The sequence below is a fragment of the Acartia tonsa genome, chromosome 11 (genome assembly GCF_053477335.1).
Source record: "Acartia tonsa isolate MP-2025a chromosome 11, ASM5347733v1, whole genome shotgun sequence".
Taxonomy (NCBI): Eukaryota; Metazoa; Arthropoda; class Copepoda; order Calanoida; family Acartiidae; genus Acartia; species Acartia tonsa.
In genome coordinates this window covers 13,758,880-13,777,418 of record NC_137270.1, presented here as the reverse complement: position 1 = coordinate 13,777,418, position 18,539 = coordinate 13,758,880, and the positions used below count along the sequence as shown (strand labels likewise).

General features: G+C 36.5%; 1 protein-coding gene across 1 annotated transcript; it reads left to right on the top strand.

Moving 5' to 3' along the window:
- The first annotated feature begins 543 nt into the window (after window positions 1-543).
- Window positions 544-17,153, top strand: LOC145331976 (uncharacterized). The gene is made up of 8 exons (XM_080176863.1): window positions 544-680; window positions 928-1,112; window positions 10,989-11,106; window positions 12,050-12,111; window positions 12,591-12,699; window positions 14,376-14,666; window positions 15,905-16,027; window positions 16,435-17,153. The coding sequence occupies exons 1-8, from the start codon at window positions 615-617 to the stop codon at window positions 16,963-16,965; spliced, it is 1,485 nt and encodes a 494-aa protein (XP_080032989.1). The 5' UTR covers window positions 544-614; the 3' UTR covers window positions 16,966-17,153.
- The last annotated feature ends 1,386 nt before the right edge of the window (window positions 17,154-18,539 follow it).

The window sequence follows — 18,539 nt, the reverse complement described above, 5'->3', positions numbered from 1 at the left end:
GGAATCACTGAATCAAATTGCATTTCTTAGGTAGAATTATTTTTAAATTTTTCAAAAAGCTATGCTTTACAATGAAGCCTTAAAAAAACGATGGATTCATCACATTCGGTGTTATGGCTTTAATAAGCATGGTGTGCAGTCAATTTGGCCAAAGGTTTACCTAGATTTTTTAATTTATGTCAAAAAGTAAAAAATTAAGCTGAATTGATTGGACACCTAACAACTACATTTTGGAATTTTTGAGATGTTTTCTAGGATAAAAATCCGTGAAACTTGTTTTGGCAGATTTTTTTCTTTGATTCATCTCTTCCCCACATTACAGATTGACAACTAAAAAAAGTCTTCTATACCTATTTTTAGATTTATTAGAAATTTAAAAATTACTATTATGGTCTGTCATTCTGTAATTCTGCTCTTCACCAAAGTTGTCATGAAATATTCACAGTTTTGTTTTTGTTACTACTTCTTTTTTAATAATATTTTGTTTTTACTATTTTTTATAAAAAAAGTCTACAATATTGTGATATTAAACGGCTTGGTTTCAGATTAACAACTAAAATGGCGGCAATGTAGTGAAAACAGGATTGTCAAGTTTTAGATAATATATTGTAGAGATGAAAGATTTGGTCGGCACCCATGTTCTTCTGAACAGAATCGGTTCAGTCAAACTAATACCTAAGGTTAGTTGTACAATGAATCTTTTTAGATTTTTTTTCTATGCTTATTGCATGTTAGGCTAGGCAAAGTAAGGTTTTTTATCCTGTATCAAGCAGTTTTTCAACAAATTTACTTACAATTTTGCTTCGACTCTTATACATATATATTCTGATTATTCAGTTCTTACACTATACAAGTGTTAATGTTTTATGGATGTTGTCATCCTTGTTTATGTAGAAAAACTTTGCAAACATATGCATTTTATCCTAGGAGGAAGAGGACATGCAAACAAACTCCCCAACGAAGAAATATCCATGTGACGAATGCAACTTCTCCTCCAGTCATTTAACAGCCCTGAAGAGGCACAAACAGAATATCCACAACCAGGCGGGGTCTGCTCTGTTCTGTTGTCAGCTGTGTGATTATTCTACCAAGTACAAATCATCATTGAAAAGGTAAAATATCATTACTAAAATCATTCAGGGACTGAGGGGACAATTGGTTGTATATTACACTAGTACCTACAGTTTTATAACCACGTTTTCTTATTTGTTAGCGTAAGAACTTTGGGGACTTCTCTGAATTTTGATTGGTTAGTTTCTTAAGTTGAGTGTCCAAACGTTCAACCACTAATTGTAATCTACAGAAAGGGTACTTTCGTTTATCATCATTGGGAATGTACATCAATATATATCGGAAATTGTCTTATACCTTTAGATCCCTGGAAAGCATTTGCATTGTGTATGTTATTATGGTCATCTATCTAGATTTTAACACTTTAAGCTTCTCTTTTATTTGCAATGGCTGTTCATCCGTTCAAACAATAAAAAAGTAGAAATGGTACGAACTATTTAGGATCAGTGAAATTATTAGTATCAATAGGATAGTATCTCCTAGACAATCAGCATCTTTTCTTTAATTCATTTTGTCCGTCCGTAAATAGGGGATATAAGTTTTCAATGCGATTTTTGAGAAGTTTTGATTTCTTAGATAACTGTTTTCGTCCCTTTTTGTTGTAGTATTTAAATTCCAGTTGATAAAATTGGCCCAGGGCCAATAAAACAGGTAACTTTAGTAATAGTACCTAGTGACACGTGGCCGGTCTACACACACACGTACGGCAGCAGTACACTCTCATTTTTAATAGCTATACTGAAAATAGATTGTACAGATCAAACTCAAAGCCTTAACTACTTTATGACATATATATATATCAGCAATGATAACAAGATTGATTGTTAAGTTATATATTTTCATAGACATGGAAAACTGACATGTTATTTATATTACTGATTAATATTTACAATATATAAAACTTGGGCTCTCGGTAAGGCAGAACTCGTACCTCTCCATCCTGGAACAATAAGAAATCATTAGGAGGGAGTGATTTCTTCTCATTAATATTATTTTTCTTGTTTCTTTCCCTTGCCCTTCCTTTTCTTCTTTTCAACGGACTTCTCGTTGACGTCCTCGAGCAAGCTGTCGTAGAGTTTCGCTAATTTGGAACGGCTGTCCCTCAGCTCCTCCAGCTCTTTCCGGGCATCGTCGCGTTCCTGGCGCATCCTGTAGAAATCCTGGATTATTCTATCACATTCGCTCTTCTCGGTTGAGAGTTGTTTTTTGAGCATTCTTATGTGATGTTCTGAACGGGTCAGCTGGTATTTGTAGGTATCTAATTCCTTCTCTACATTTGCGGGTTTTTTGTTCAAAGTATTTAATTTGAACCTCTGGAGGTCGATCAGCTGCAGGTTGAGATCCTTGATGTCTTGACGCATCTCAAAATTCTCTGTGGACAGCCTGCCATAAGCATTCCACATTTGATGGAACCGCTCCCTCTGGTCACCACCAAAATCCACCGGGCTGGTCACATCGTCGGGACCGCTGACCGCGTTTAAAAACACGGTATCAAGCAGGTCATTTGACCTTCTTTCCGCGGCTAAAACCGCGGCACCAGACTCGCTGCTGGATCTCGCTGAGGATATGGAGCTGCCGCTGACTCTGGAGGATCTGCCGCTGCCGGATGGCCGCGGACCGTCACTGGAACCTGAGGCTCTACCACTGCCGGATGGCCGGTGGTCGTCGCTGTAAACGCCGCTGCTGCTGCTGGAAGCGCGTGAAACTCTCGCAGGGAGGTGACCTCGACCTGGAGGAAAAGCAGCAGAAGAACGGGGTTCAGCTGTCTCTGGAGGCGTAGGGAAGGGGCACCGCCGCTTCGCCTCGGACATCCTCGGCCTTGACAGGGACCTGGCTCCCTTCTTCTGGTTGGAAGCAACAAACAAACCGCAGTTTTTCATATATTCAACAACCGACGGCGATTTTAAAAATTTAGCCGTGCACCCGGGGGGGGTTGGGGTCAGCGAAGACGGGTCATTCCGCGCCACCAGGGGGTTGGTGCATCTCATCCCGATGAGCAGGTGCTTGACTATTGGGTTGATGAACTTCTTCATGCCGTCCCTCGTTAAACACAGCCCCATGCTGGATCCTGCTAGGAATTCCACGTATAATGTGGGATTCACGCATAATACGCCTTGGTTTTTCTGGCGTTCAAGAAGCGGTTTGTGGCAGTACAGGGGCTGGGTGCCAGACTCGATTGCTAACTGGCGGAGGCGCTTGTTGAAAAGAGCAAAGTCTTGCCAACTCGCGTACAAATCCGGCGTAAACACACAGCTGCCGCAGGTGAACTTGTGCATGCCCGATCTTCGGGCCTTCTCATGCATGTTCACAACCGTCTGGAACACGTCGTCTTGGAGATTCTCGGGGATGTGTTGCTGATGGGCTACAGACACTACATGGACTGGCGTCTTGGATTCCAAAATCAGACTGATTCTGGTTTCTAATTCCGCCAACGTACATCCTGCCAGGTTGTACCATGTGATGCCGTGTTTTTCCTCCAAGACACTCTCTGCTGGGCGGGGAAAATCCACAACCACAAATAACTCAGCTAAGTAGGGCTCGATCTGCATCTCCATATCGGCCGGGGCTCCCGCTGGGGCTGTAGCTGCAGTCTTGTCTTCAGACATCTAAAAAAATTTGTAAGTTTTAGATGATTGCAAAATTATTCCTTTTTTAGAGAGTTAAGGGCTATGGCTTTTTAGTAGAAACGATGAATTTTCTTAGCAGAGGAAATACTATCTTTGTGATATTAGTAATTTTTCACTTTGAAAGAAAAAGAAACTGTTGTGGTTAAAAAAACTTTGAAAAAATGAGAGATAACATAATTTTTAACTTATTCAAAAAAAACTTTTTGTGGTTGTCTTAATTTTCGAAGAAAGAGTAATTAATTTTCTTAGCAGTGGAAAGCGACAATTCTTGAAATTTTTCGCATTATAACTTGGTTACATTTATAGGAAAATTTGTAGATTTATCACAATTTTCAACATTGTAAACGTGCGAAATAACATTCCTTGTAAGAAATGTTTAAACTTGGTTTTTAGAAGATCTTGAAAATTAAATTTGCAATTGAAAAAAAAAAACTTTTGATTATGTAGAAAAAATGTCTTTTAATGACTTTTTACAGTGTGTATTTGCCGAAACGATTAGTTTGGATATAAAAATCATTTTCGCGGAATTGAAATTCATTTATATCTTTTGTATTAGACAAAAAAACAATATTTTGATAAATTTTTGTAAAAATAACTTACTTTTGGAAAGTTTAAGCTGTTTGTACAACACTTTGTAGGATTGGTAGAACGAAAACGAACTGAAGATAAACACATATTTTTTGTATAAAGTAAATTATCTCGTTTTGATGCTGACCAATGAAAATCTTAAAATGAACTGAACGTGCGGCGCTTGTGATGCGCATTAAACCGGGGAATGCCGCGTCAAAAAACTTTATCTTTTAGATTACAACGACTTTTGGGATAAGTATATTGGTTATAATGAAATTTGTAAAAACTTGGATTAAAAATAGCATATTTATTACCCAAAAATTATTTACAAATGAAAAAAGATTTTATTTACAAAGTTTTTGGTGTGACTAAACTTTAGCAAGTTTAGTAGTTGCGCCTAATGGCGTCTAGGCTCTCGGAGCTCAAAAAGCCTGTTTGTAGAACAGTTAGAAGCTTGTTACCATCAGCTCCTTTCTTGGTGAGAACATCACTTAATTGATGTTCACCTTTAACCCAAATGACGCTGCTGACTTCTCCATCCTTCAGGCATTGCTGGATGGCTGCAATCTCTCTACGAAGTCGTCTTTCTCCTACATTTGTGCTGGAGTGAATGGCATCATAAGTGTCCTTGTTGTCGATTATAGCTCTTAGTTTGAGCTCATATTTGTTAGCTGTCATGTCTTGCAGCAAATTTCTTGTGGCAATGGCTGCGTCTAGGCCATTGTAAAGGCTAAGGGCTTCGGCACCTAAAGTAGAGTTTACAACTCTTTTGATCTTATTTGATTTCCAATCTAGAGCAGCTGCTTTACCTGTAGCTGGATCTACTAGAAAAATGATGTAGGCACCAGTGCTGTCCTTTGCTTCATTCAGATTGCCATGTGAAGCATCTGTGAACAAGAAAATTTCAGCTGTTTCTAGCTTGATGCTGGGAAGCTTTACATAAGCTTCATCTTTTAGCTTGAGAAGAGTTTTCTTAGCTGCTTTGAGGTCGGCAACTTTTCCACCTTTAAATTTTGTGGAAAGGTTTATCAGCTTGAAGGCTAAATCAGGTCTTGTGCTCCTGACTGTCCAATTCAAAGAGCCAACCATTTGTCTAAGCATTGTAAGCTCATCTTCAGTCATGTCGCTATCAAGCTCTAGCAGTCTTTTGGCTTCAATCACTGGAATTTTGACTTTTTCAACATAAGCCTTCTGGTCAAGAGTAATAGAATTTCTCTCTTGATTCAGCTGAAAACCAGTGTACATGAAACTGTTTTGTTCAGATTTGCCAACCTTGAAAATTGACAAAACTTTAGGCATGATTTCTTTGTTAAAAAAATCTGTGCCCGCATGGATGAAATCATCCACATGTAGCCCTATGAAGCCTTGAAGGACTCCATCTTTCACAAGATAGAAAAGTCCATAGTCATCATTGGCTTTCTTGAAACCCAGTTTTAGTAGCCTGTTTTCAACTTTGCCATACCATTGTTTGCTGGCATCTTTCAGTCCATATAGGCATTTGTTTAGTAGCCATAAGAAACCTTTCATGTCTGCTTCTTTTGGTGGCTTGACATACACAATCCTATCAAGATCATTACCTTGTAGGAAAGCTGATCTGATGTCTGTCGTCTGTATTATCCAGCCTAAAGCTGTAGCCAGTGTTAACACAAGTCTTAGTGATGATTTGTGTAATGTGGGTGAATCTTTTGGTATATCTTCTGTCTCCTGAAAGCCTCTGGCTGTCAGTCTGGCTCTTGTTTCTGTGCCTTTTTCAGTTAATACCCAGGTTGTTGTGATTCTTTCCTGGCCTTGATCTTCAACTACTTTGTAAGTGTTGAACTCTTTCAGCTTTTCAAGCTCATTGTATTTGGCTTGTATGCATTCTTCTGATTGATGTCTGTCTTGTGGGACTAAGACAGCTAATAGTTCTTGGCTGACTGTAAGCATAATCTGATGCTGTTCGTTGATTCTTTTAAATTCTTGCTGAGCCATATCAGCTGAGAATTTTTCTCCAGAATCTAGTTCAACATTGTACCAGGTGTTACTGGCTTTACAGGTAGCCTTGCCAGCTCTGTTCATAATCAGTGCTGGTTTCCATTCATCATTGATTTTCAATAGCACTTTTTCATGTACTTGCTTGATTCTTGGCTTTGGAAGTCCTTTGCTTGTCTGCAGCTTTTCTCTGCCCTGTTTGTTGTTGCTCATCCTGAGCTTCGTGGAAGATTTCATTGTCATCAACAGGATTGGAATCCTGTGTTTCAACATTGTTTTCAATGTTGATGTTTGTTGGAGTGTTAACAGCATTGTTTTGCTGGTCACCGGAGGCATCATTGTTGCCAAGAGTCTCATTGACAATCTCAGTGTTCTGCATGATGTTGCCCCTTCTTGTTGTTCTAGCTGGGGTGTCTTCAGCAGTTGTGTTGCTGCTGTCATCAACGGGTTTTAGTGCTTCCCTTTCAATGTCAGCTCCTGCAATTTCTCCAGCATCAATCTTCTTTCTCAATTCTTCCTTGACAGGTAGAAGCCTGTTAGCACTGACCCTTGTGCAGTATCCGCCATGCCTGACCATGATAACTTTGTTATCTTGCCACATGACTTTGCCTGGGCCAAGCCATCTGTCATCCTTTTCACGTCTATAATAGACATAATCTCCTGGATGATAAATGTGATCAGCAGTTCTGATCTTTGATCTGAGTGCTAGTTTAAGCTTCTCACAATTCTGTGCCTTTATAAAGGCTGCTTTAGCTGCAATCATAGCTTTCATATTGTCCTCAAACACTTGGCAGTGTGTACGGACTTCTTGTGCTGTGGGAGGTGATTCTAAGATATCAATCATGTGAGGTTTTCTTCCAAAAACTAGCTCATATGGTGAAAATCCATATATGTTTGACAGAATGTTTTTGGCATAACATGCCCAAGCTAAGTTGGTTTCTAGATCTAGCTCTGGGTAATCCCTAACATTTTGTTCAAGGATATTGTCAACTACATAATGGTGTTTCTCAGCCATCCCATTTTGCCAGGGACTTGAACTCCCTGTAGTGTGTATTTTAATATCAAGCTTGCTACACACTTCCATCATTGTGGTATTGCTAAATTCACCACCATTGTCAAACCAGAATTGTTTGGGTTTGCCAAAGATTCTGATCCATAGCCTGATAATGGCTTTGATCACCACCTGTGGCTCCTTGGAGGGAATGACTGTGCCTAGAGTGTATCTAGTGAAGCAATCGACCATGTATAGAATGTATTTACCTTGCCAGATTTTTAAGTCCATAGCAACAATATCATTGAAATCATTAGCAGGATTCAATGCTACTGCTGGTCTATCAGGGCTTCTTTTGCGAAGCAAGCATCCTTCACAACCGTCTATGATCTTATCTATTATGGGAATGAAAGAGTCATTGAATTGCTCTGCAGACTTCAGAAAGTCTATAAAAACCTTGCGGGGTCTGTGCCCTAGTTGCTTGTGCAACTTGTCAAGGTGTTTGTGCACTCTTTCAGCCGTCTCTTCTGTCAAGTCAATATTCATGCATTCTGCAAGTAAGATTGTGTCATCATTGTCATTTTCACCTAGTAAGTTGATAATGAAATGACCTGCTGATGTTGTGTTAACCTTGAGAGGTTTGCCATTAGCGGTGGCAGTGTCGTTAACCATATCTAGAGCGATACCTAACTGTTTCATGTGAGACTTGGAGAGTAGCAATGGAATATCACTAGGGATAATATCTACGGTAATTTCATGAATATCACCCGCAACTACTATCGGAATTTTGTAAGCTTTCCCTGATTTCAAGGACTGACTATTACCAAATGTGAATTCAGTGCCAGTTGAAAAGGGACCTTTGATTCTATTTTGTAAATGCTTAGGAATAGCCTTGAGATAAATTTGCATCCATTTATCCCCACTTACGGAACTTGTACAGCATGTATCAAGCGCGGCGCAATTTAGTGATTCTGCGGTGAATCTGCTTAATTCTGCTTTATCATTTGTAAATAGGACTTTTTGTACGTTGTCCTGAGCGTCCTCGTATTCGTCACTCTCTCCCTCTGTTACTGAGCCCCTGTCAGAGCTTGGTCCTTGCATCATGTGTACTTGTTGATCCCCCTTCCTTTTTTTGTAATAGGGACATTGTCTTTGTAAGTGTTTGTATGACCCACACTCTCTACACTTTAACACTCTCCCCATTTTATCTTTTGGGTTTAGATCACTATCATTTTTGTATTTTGAACTATTTGTATTGCTAGAATTGCCCTTATAGTTTTGAGAACTATTGGAATGATTATTATTATATCTATTGCTACTTGGATACGATTGTCCTTGCTTACCTTTGTGTTGGTTTTTCTTTGCTTGCCAAGCAGCAAAGGCTTCTTCATGTTCTGTGAAAAAAGCTTCGTCCAGCGGCTGGGACTCGACCTTACCTTGGCCGCATACTTCACCTAATGAATTTGTAAGTACAAACATCATTCTTTCTTTTACCTTTTCATAGATCTCAGTTTCATCACAGTCGTCCATGTATCCCTTGAGCATCTCGTACTGATGATTCTCAAGGGATGCACCGAGCAACAGGATGAAAGTCTTTTGTGTTTGATCTATGGCTACATTTTTATTTTTGCATTTATTACACGCTATGTCAAACTCCCTTATATACTCGGCAATCTTTTGACCAGATTTATGCCTAAAAAAATGTACCTTTGCAAAGGCCTCAATACTTTGTGATAATGGAGTTTTGCTTAAAATACTATCCAGGTATTTTATTACTTTATCATACCCCGACTCGTCATTAGCGAGTTCTGAGGGTCTATGCTTGGCAAATAATCCCTCTTGGATGTTATTTCCAAACGTTTTACTTTTATTTGGCAACCCTGTTACAAGATATGCACCGAGCTTTTTCTTTGGATGGTCTGTAGTGACTTTCCATAGCTCTACAACGTCTTTGTATGCGTCATAACTGTCAAAGTCGTTCAGTCTTGGAATCTCCAAACCTATCTTCAACTCTGTTGCCTGTGCCATTTTGTCTCACCGTTAAGGCTTAGTTTGATTAAAGCAATATACACCACCTTCCTTTAAAATCCTTTACTTTGAATAGTATGATTTATGAAGGCTAAGCTTTATAGAACCAACCTTGCGCGGTTGTTAGTTTCCTATTTTCTTACACTATAGCTTTATAGAATCCACCTTGCAGGATTTTGATTCTTTACACTGCCTTGGAAGGCTAAATTTGCAATAATAAATGCTGTCCTGAGATGTGTACAACTTGTACTTATGTGTGTTGACCGCCAGTGGCCGTAGATCTCTTGTTTTTTGAAAAAAAAATTAAGCTACGCTCATGCTAGCATTGATAAAATTGGCCCAGGGCCAATAAAACAGGTAACTTTAGTAATAGTACCTAGTGACACGTGGCCGGTCTACACATACACGTACGGCAGCAGTACACTCTCATTTTTAATAGCTATACTGAAAATAGATTGTACAGATCAAACTCAAAGCCTTAACTACTTTATGACATATACAGGGTGCGGCACATAAATCCGGACTTTTTTAAAACGGCCATAGCGTCAAAACTACTCGACCAATCAGGACGTTTAAACCCACTATAAAAAGCTTAGGTAATGACCTTTTAGCACAAAAAAATCTTTGAACGAAAATGGACGTGTATTCCGAGCTGGCCGCGCATATGTTCAGCAAGGCAGATTCGAAATGCGCAGGTGGTTTAATCTTGATTCTCGACTAGGGTCCACTAAATCTGACCTCAGCCCATCTGTAGGTGAGGTAGAGTTATGTAACTTGCTGGAAATATTGTTAGATACACAAGTAAGACACTTGAAAAGACTAGAGCTCTCTATCTAAAATGGCTTGGCCGTAGTACTCCAGCAAAGTGAAATGGAGAAGATTTTGAGATGTAAAGAACGTCAAAAACTGTGAAAAATTGTGAATATTTCTCGGTTCTAGATTTCAGGGACCCATATGGAACTTAAAAACTCATTTTAGACTATGGGTTGCGCTGACAACCCTAGCTGAATCGTCATGCCAATTCTAAAAAGGTAAAAAACGTCGTTATAGCTCAACTGTGGTCCAAATGAGAGCCTCCGTGTCTAAGGGTAGCTCGAAAGTTGGGTTAATTTGGATCCTGCGGTTACTCACACTACTATGGAAATGTGGCCTCCCAGCAGCCTGATCTTAATTCAATGGACTTTTGGGCCTACAGCTACTTTGAAGCATGCACCAATACACGTGCCCATATCACAAAGACCTCTCTCATTGCCATTATCAAGGAGAACTTCGCCAGCTTGGACAGGTTCATTTTGACCTGGGCCTGCCGGCGGTTGAGGAAGCGGGTAGAGGCGGTGAATGAGACTAGCAGCCATTTTTTTAAATAACCTAATAGTCAAATACTTATTCTGCCTCTCAGTTTTTAAAATTCAATAAAATCTTTAAAATTGACGATTTTATGTTCATTTGTTTAAAAATTAGAAAAAGTCCGGATTTATGTGCCGCACCCTGTATATATATCTGCAATGATAACAAGATTGATTGTTAAGTTATATATTTTCATAGACATGGAAAACTGACATGTTATTTATATTACTGATTAATATTTACAATATATAAAACTTGGGCTCTCGGTAAGGCAGAACTCGTACCTCTCCATCCTGGAACAATAAGAAATCATTAGGAGGGAGTGATTTCTTCTCACCAGTTTCCGCTACTATTTAAGATTCTTGACATCCTTGTTTGTTTAGGCATTTTGATGTACAACATGATAAAGATAATCTAAAACTGAACAAATGCACGCTCTGTGATTATACTTCCAGCTATAGTTCCACTGTGGAGAGACATATACAGACTATTCATCATAAGGTATGTAGTTCTAGGTATTTTCCATAGTATGATTATACCTCTAGTTATAGTTCCACTGTGGAGAGACATATACAGACTATTCATCATAAGGTATGTAGTTCTAGGTATTTTCCATAGTATGATTATACCTCTAGTTATAGTTCCACTGTGGAGAGACATATACAGACTATTCATCATAAGGTATGTAGTAGTTCTAGTTATTTTCCATAGTATGATTATACCTCCAGTTATAGTTCCACTGTGGAGAGACATATACAGACTATTCATCATAAGGTATGTAGTTCTAGTTATTTTCCATAGTATGATTATACCTCTAGTTATAGTTCCACTGTGGAGAGATATATACAGACTATTCATCATAAGGTATGTAGTTCTAGTTATTTTCCATAGTATGATTATACCTCTAGTTATAGTTCCACTGTGGAGAGACATATACAGACTATTCATCATAAGGTATGTAGTAGTTCTAGTTATTTTCCATAGTATGATTATACCTCCAGTTATAGTTCCACTGTGGAGAGACTTATATAGACTGTTCATCATAATGTATGTAGTTTTAGTTATTTTCCATAGTCTGGTTATACCTCTAGTTATAGTTCCACTGTGGAGAGACATATACAGACTATTCATCATAAGGTATGTAGTAGTTCTAGTTATTTTCCATAGTATGATTATGCCTCCAGCTATAGTTCCACTGTGGAGAGACATATACAGACTATTCATCATAAGGTATGTAGTAGTTCTAGTTATTTTCCATAGTATGATTATACCTCCAGTTATAGTTCCACTGTGGAGAGACATTCTAATAGCATAAAACCTTCCTTTGACTACTACTAAACTTGCCAGAAAATGTTTTAACAATTGGTTTAGCTGTTTAAGAGATCTTTTGGGACATACACTCTTAATTTACAAAAATGTTGAATCAAATATTTTATTTTTTTAGGCAAAAGAATTCTTCTGTACCCAATGTGAATATTCTACTGTTCATAAGTTTTCATTAGTCAGGTAAAGCATTATTAACATCAAACCTAATCATACAAGGAATCCTCAGAGAGAGGGGGATAATGGGTTGTTAATTTCCTTAAAGTTTTATAATAAGGTTTTCTTATTTTTTGGCTTAACAACTTTTGGGACTTTAAATGTATTTTGATTGGTTGGTTTATTGAGTTGATGTCCAAACGTTCTAACCACTAATTGTAATCTACAGAAGGGGGAATTTTTTGTATTAACATTGGGGATGTACATTTATTTATCGGCCATCGTCTTATCCCTTAAAATGCCTACAAGGAATCGGCATTTTAAGTATCAAATTATTAGAAGTTTGGGAAATATCAATTTTTTGGGTTTTATATGGAAAATATGACCTTTAATATTTTTAAAATGCTTTTTTCACCCATCTAGCAACACCATGGCACTTTACTTTGTATTTATTTATAATATATTAATATGCAAGGTTTAAAATCAATAGGAAGATTCTGTTTTAGGCATATACGGGCCCTACATCAAGACAACAAAAGTTACTCCTGCAAGTTTTGTACCTACTCATCCAACAGAAAAAGTGATCTGAAACTTCACATATCCACAATTCATCAGGTACTATAGTCTAGTAATAGATATAGACACTCTAGATAGACCTTTAATTCAACTTGACACAGTTAATAACAACATAGGGCCATACCATATAGTTTGTGCCAAGGCACCAACTTCCAACTATTGTAGACAACCATCTCCCTTTGATTGCACTTCATTTGTCTCGAAGTCTATGGTGATGAGATTACAGTAAAACACTAGAGGGTGACAGAGTTAAATATAAATACAGCATGACCCTCGAAAAAGTATTTTTAAGCATCTGCAGCCTATATTTCTCAATAAAATATTAAAAGATTCATATGTACTTGTTCTCTATAATTTTCTACATCAAAGGATATCAAAATATTTTTTTTACATCAATTAACAGCCGAGATTTTTAAAGCCAAAGTTTGGAAAAAGTGCTTGAGAAATTGGATATTGCTAAATATTTCTTAGTTTTTTATTAGTATATTACTTTTTATCAACCAGTTCAAAAACAAATAAGAAAGAAAAGCAAGTTTAAAATTGATACATTTTTTATTGCATTAAAAAACGTTACTTTTACATATAAAAAACTACTTTTCAAATTTTACTGAATACATTTTTCTTATAACCATTTTCCCTCAAATCTTATAATATCTCCCACTTATTAATATGACCTTAAATAAACCCCTCCCCAATTTATGCTCATTACCGGAAGAATTAGCGCCACCTTTACCAATAAATTCACGCCCACTCATCAAATTAATCTAAGACACATAAAAATTATTTAAATTGTTAAATGTTTAATAAAAGTTTGTAGCTGTAACTTTTTTGTTTTTTAACTTATTTTGATAAAATAAAAAGTGTTTGATTTCTGTTTATGTAAACTTTCAATTTGCTACTATTTTTTATAGGATTTCTTTCTGTAAGGGTGTTTTTGCAATTTACACTAATCTAAAAATGCCTTTTAAACAAGTGAAAAAAGTGCTTTTAGCATGAAATAAATTTCTTGGAAACATCTTTATATAAGTTTTATAAAAAGTATTGAAATTATGAGGAAAACACGTCATTTCACTTTAAAAAAACATTTTTCTTGAAAAGTTACTTTTTCCTCAGCCACTTTTTCAAAACTTTGGCTCTAAAAATCTCAGCTGTTAATTGATGTAAAAAAAATATTTTTATATCTACTTATGTGGAAATCTACAGAGAACAAGGACATATACATTTTTTGATAATTCATTGAGAAATATGGGCTGCAGATGCTTAAAAATACTTTTTCGAGGGTCATGCTGTATAACTTTATTTCCCTATCGCAATGAAATTATGCCGACTCTCAATTTAGTCTTTGAAAACCAACCAATGTAATGGGAATAATAATGCAGCCAAGTAGCAGAAAATAATTTGCTAGCAGACGAAAAAATCTCTAAAAAAGAGTGGGAGGTAGTAATCTTTATATACATCTATATTATACCTAGATCTATTGTAATGAGTTACGCCTGTTTTGGGCCAAGGCATTCTGATTGGATCTAGGGGAATAAATCTATAGTTTTGGAGCACAGGGGTATGCTCATAGAGGAAGTGGCATAAAAAAGATCGTGCGAACTTTTGGAACAATAATTTTGATCTACATAAGGGGAAATTTTGTAATTGGGATTGCAAATTCATTGTCCTTATTTATCCTTATAGATCCCTGATTTGAAATTGACTAAACTTTCTAGGCCAAGAAAGCTCACAGATGCGGGGCCTGCGGGTTCGAGACCCTGTACCGTACAGCTCTGCAGCGTCACATTGTACAGAACAACTGCTCAACCACAGCCGCCGACACAGCTACAACAACAACAACAGCTGCCAATGTTGTGGGGCCGCCAACAGAGATAGTTGTTGTGACTGATAGTAATGGTATTCACCATCAGGGACTAGGGATGAGACAACAACAACAACAACATGAGGAAGCACAAAGTAATGATGATTCCTGTACAATTAATAGAGAATGGATTCATGAAGAAAAGGTATTTTTATTGTTATTTTAATTACTAGCGGCTTCGCCCATAGCCTTTGGTTTTGTTTTTTTTTAATTTTTTGGGGGGTAATTTTTATTTTTTGGGGGGGTTAGGGGTGTCCCACCCCCAAGAAAATATTTATAATCCTTACCGGGACCTATGAGAAGCTACCCTGTAAAGGAAAACCCGATCGGTTTAGCGGTTAGTGAGATCCTTCGCTACAAACAAACAGACAGACAGACATCGTTCTACTTTGTATTATTTTAATTATTAAAATCAAGAACAAAATTAAGCAGTATGCACCAAGAAACCATGAATTAAAGAATAAAATACATTTAAAACAAGGATTACAACATCCATAAGTAGCGAAGCTTAAAAATTATGAATAGACATCTGGGGAAAATGATCTATAGAGTATGTTATAAAAAACTTCAATAATAAAAATCACGAAACCTTTTTCAATTCCTTTTTCACAAAAACTTTAAAAACTAGGAATGGATCTAGCACCCCAACTATTAAGGGTACAGCAATAAAACTTGTTGGAAATATGTAGAGTTTAAACTTATTCAATCCCTGAAATTTTCAGCTGTCTATATTGTATAGGGATCGAAAAAATCATGAAAACTTACAAATCTAGGAATCGATCTAGCACCCCAACCATTAAATGCATTTTAATAAAACTTGATGGAAATATGTAGAATTTAAATTTATTTAATCCCTGAAAATTCCAGCCATTCATCTTGAACAGGAATTGAGAAAATTGCAAAAAAGTAAAAATCTAGGAATCGATCTAGCACCCCAATTATTAGACAGATGGACAAAACAATGTATAGATTAGATGCGCACATGTCATGGTAATCTTCACTAAAAATTTCAGCTGTCTATCTCTAGTAGGAGCCGAGAAAATCACGTTTCCCCCATAGCGTTACTGACTGACTGACGGACAGACAAAGTGAATTATAGAGTAGCTTCGCTACTAAAAAGATATTATCACATAATATGGAGGTAAATACAAAGACTTTTAAATGGGGTTTGAAAATTTGACTACGTACTAAGTGATATTAAGCAGGGCTTTTCTATAATTAGGGTCGGTTCGTCCGTCAAACCGTCTATAATGGTTAGCTTTTTTCGTTAATTTAAACATGTCAGAATTTAAGTTGTGACACTCTTTAATCGTTCATATTCATTTGTTCTAGTGATTTCAGACCTTCCCTTTTATGAATGTTGTCATCCTTGTTTTAATTAAGGTTGAACTGAAGAGTGAACCATTTGACCTGTTAAGCTCTAGTCTGCCTCTACAAACATTTGCTGCACAACTTCTGGCCGGATCACAACAATCCCTATCCTCACATTATAATAATCATATACAGGTAGGAACAATTTGACCAATTTATTGGTTAGAAAGAGTACACATTTCGGTACGAAAGGGCAAGGGATCCTAAGGATAAAGACAATGGACGAAAAATTGATAAACATCCCAAATGATGAAAACAAAATAATCCCTTAGTAGATTAAAATTATTGGTTGAAAATTTTTGACACAGCTGGTTTAGTACCAACCAATCAAATATAGGTAATAAAGGTACCCAAAGGTCCATGGAATATTATATTAATTTTTAAAACTTTGGGTAATAGTGTAATATCCTATTTCTACCTGCATTTTCATAAATTGTTGATTTTTTTAAAGAAAAAAGCTTTGCTATGGGAAATTTCGTTCTTTAAGCTGTTATGATTTTTGTGTCTGAATGGCCATCTAGGATAATAAATCTCTTATTTAGACTATCCAAGGAAGCATAGAGATCCATACAAGCCACGTGGGGGAGGGAGGGGGCACTAGCAGCCCTATGCTATCAGTACCTATCCTAGCCTCTAAATCCTCTGTTGAGGTGGAGGCTGACAATAGTAACAGTATTAATAGTCCAATGTTATCTGTACCTATGATTGCATCCAAGTCACTGCCAACACAACAACAACAACAACAACATCACCATGAAGAGGTTATTGAGTACAAAACTGTTGATCTACTGCCACAACATCAACATCACCACCAGATAGATGCCAAACAACTGCAGCAATTTATAAACGTGGGAAATGATGATGTTATCCATGAGTATAAGACAACTATTATCACAACAACGGCGGCCCAACAGCTGTTGCTGGAGGACGCGGCAAGGTCAGCTGGCGGCGGTGGTGGCGGTGCAACGGTTCAAGTTCTGGAGGATGATCACGGAATTACATATCTGACACATCACCATCATAATAATGGTTTCGGTGGTAATGCTACTACTGTTAACACAAGTTTTGAGTAATTTTCAGGTATCTGGAGGGATAGGACAATGGATGATAAATTGATATGCAATCTTGAATATGGTAAACAAAACTACCACTTCTGTAGATTAAATTTTTGGGGAAAAGTTAGGACACTAATAAGATTTCTGTAAGCCTTAAACTCCCCTTCCTCCTTGTTTATCATAAAAATTAGGGAAAAGATTGACTTAACTTCAATGGTTCTATCCCTGTCCTGAAATTACATGTAAAATATCTATATGTATTATTATATCTTAATTCTAACAAGTCAAAATGTACCTAAACATTTTTTTTTTATTTATTACTTTTATTTGCTGTTAAGAATTTGGTTAAGTTTAAGTTTTTTTGTTTTTCAAGTTCAAAGAATTTTTGAATAAAAGCTATTTTTTAAATTTTAATCTCATTATTTTTGTTGAATTTTTATGATCATTTACCTATCTAATATTTATTTGTTTATTTATTTACTAGTTTTAATTAATCAACCCTCTATGATGTAAAAAAAAGTATTAGAGGAAAGTTTATTTATTTTTATATGATGTATATTTTGTTAATTTATTTTGTTTTATTTATTTATTTAATATTAGTAGCGCTACTACTTTATAACTAGGGTCTATACTTCCTTGAATATTGGACATATTTAAGCATTTATAATCAATGACAGCCTATCTGTTCCTTGGCTGCTTTTAAGCCGTCTATTTGTGTAGATTCTCCTAATAAACAAACATGAAAGGCTTAACTTCTTTTTAGCCGATTTGTGTCTTCAATTTTAATATAGACATTGTATCCTATATACATTTTAACCCTCCTTCTTTGAAACTTCTTTTGACATAAAATTATTTATAGGATGGCAGTTAAATTTAGAGTCCGATTTTGCACAGTACATAAAAATAATGATATTTCTCGAGTTCTACATTTATTTCTAAGATGTTCATTCTTCAAAATGTACGAAATGAAGATAGTTTTAAGACAAATATTAATCGAAACTTTTAAAAGTATTTTTTATGTGGATATTTTTTCTTGCGTACATTCTCGGATTATTAGGTTACTGTCATCGTTTTTTTCTTACAAACTGCGCTAAGAATGGACTTTGTTATCCTTGTTTTTCAGTATTTTTAATGAAAATTTGTATTTTGCAAATCTGCTCCATATTGAAACGAGCAATAAAATTAATGTTTTACCCTTTTTATACCTATGTATGTATTTTATAGTAAAGGAAATTATATGTATTTAAAGGGGGGGGGGCGAAAGTGACACTTTTTGAAACCAAAACTAAAAGTCAAAGGAACTCAACTAAAAAAAGAGTTACAGGTCTGAGATTTTGCATGACAGTTGCTTTATAGGGGTACAATATGGAACTGTGAAGAAACGGCGGCGCAACCGCCGAAAACCGCCGAGAAAAGGCAAAAAAAAATTCGGCGGGAAACGGCGGTTTTCGGTGGTTGCGCCGCCGTTTCTTCACAGTTCCATATTGTACCCCTATAAAGCAACTGCCATGCAAAATCTCAGACCTGTAACTCTTTTTTTAGTTGAGTTCCTTTGTTGACTTTTAGTTTTGGTTTCAAAAAGTGTCACTTTC

Bases quoted from the DNA above. Each gene is read 5' to 3' on its own strand.
- LOC145331976 (XM_080176863.1), top strand. From the start codon at position 615: ATGAAAGATTTGGTCGGCACCCATGTTCTTCTGAACAGAATCGGTTCA. The intron at 681-927 runs GTTAGTTGTACA...ATTTTATCCTAG, and splicing joins CAGTCAAACTAATACCTAAG to GAGGAAGAGGACATGCAAAC. The intron at 14,667-15,904 runs GTATTTTTATTG...GTTTTAATTAAG, and splicing joins AATGGATTCATGAAGAAAAG to GTTGAACTGAAGAGTGAACC.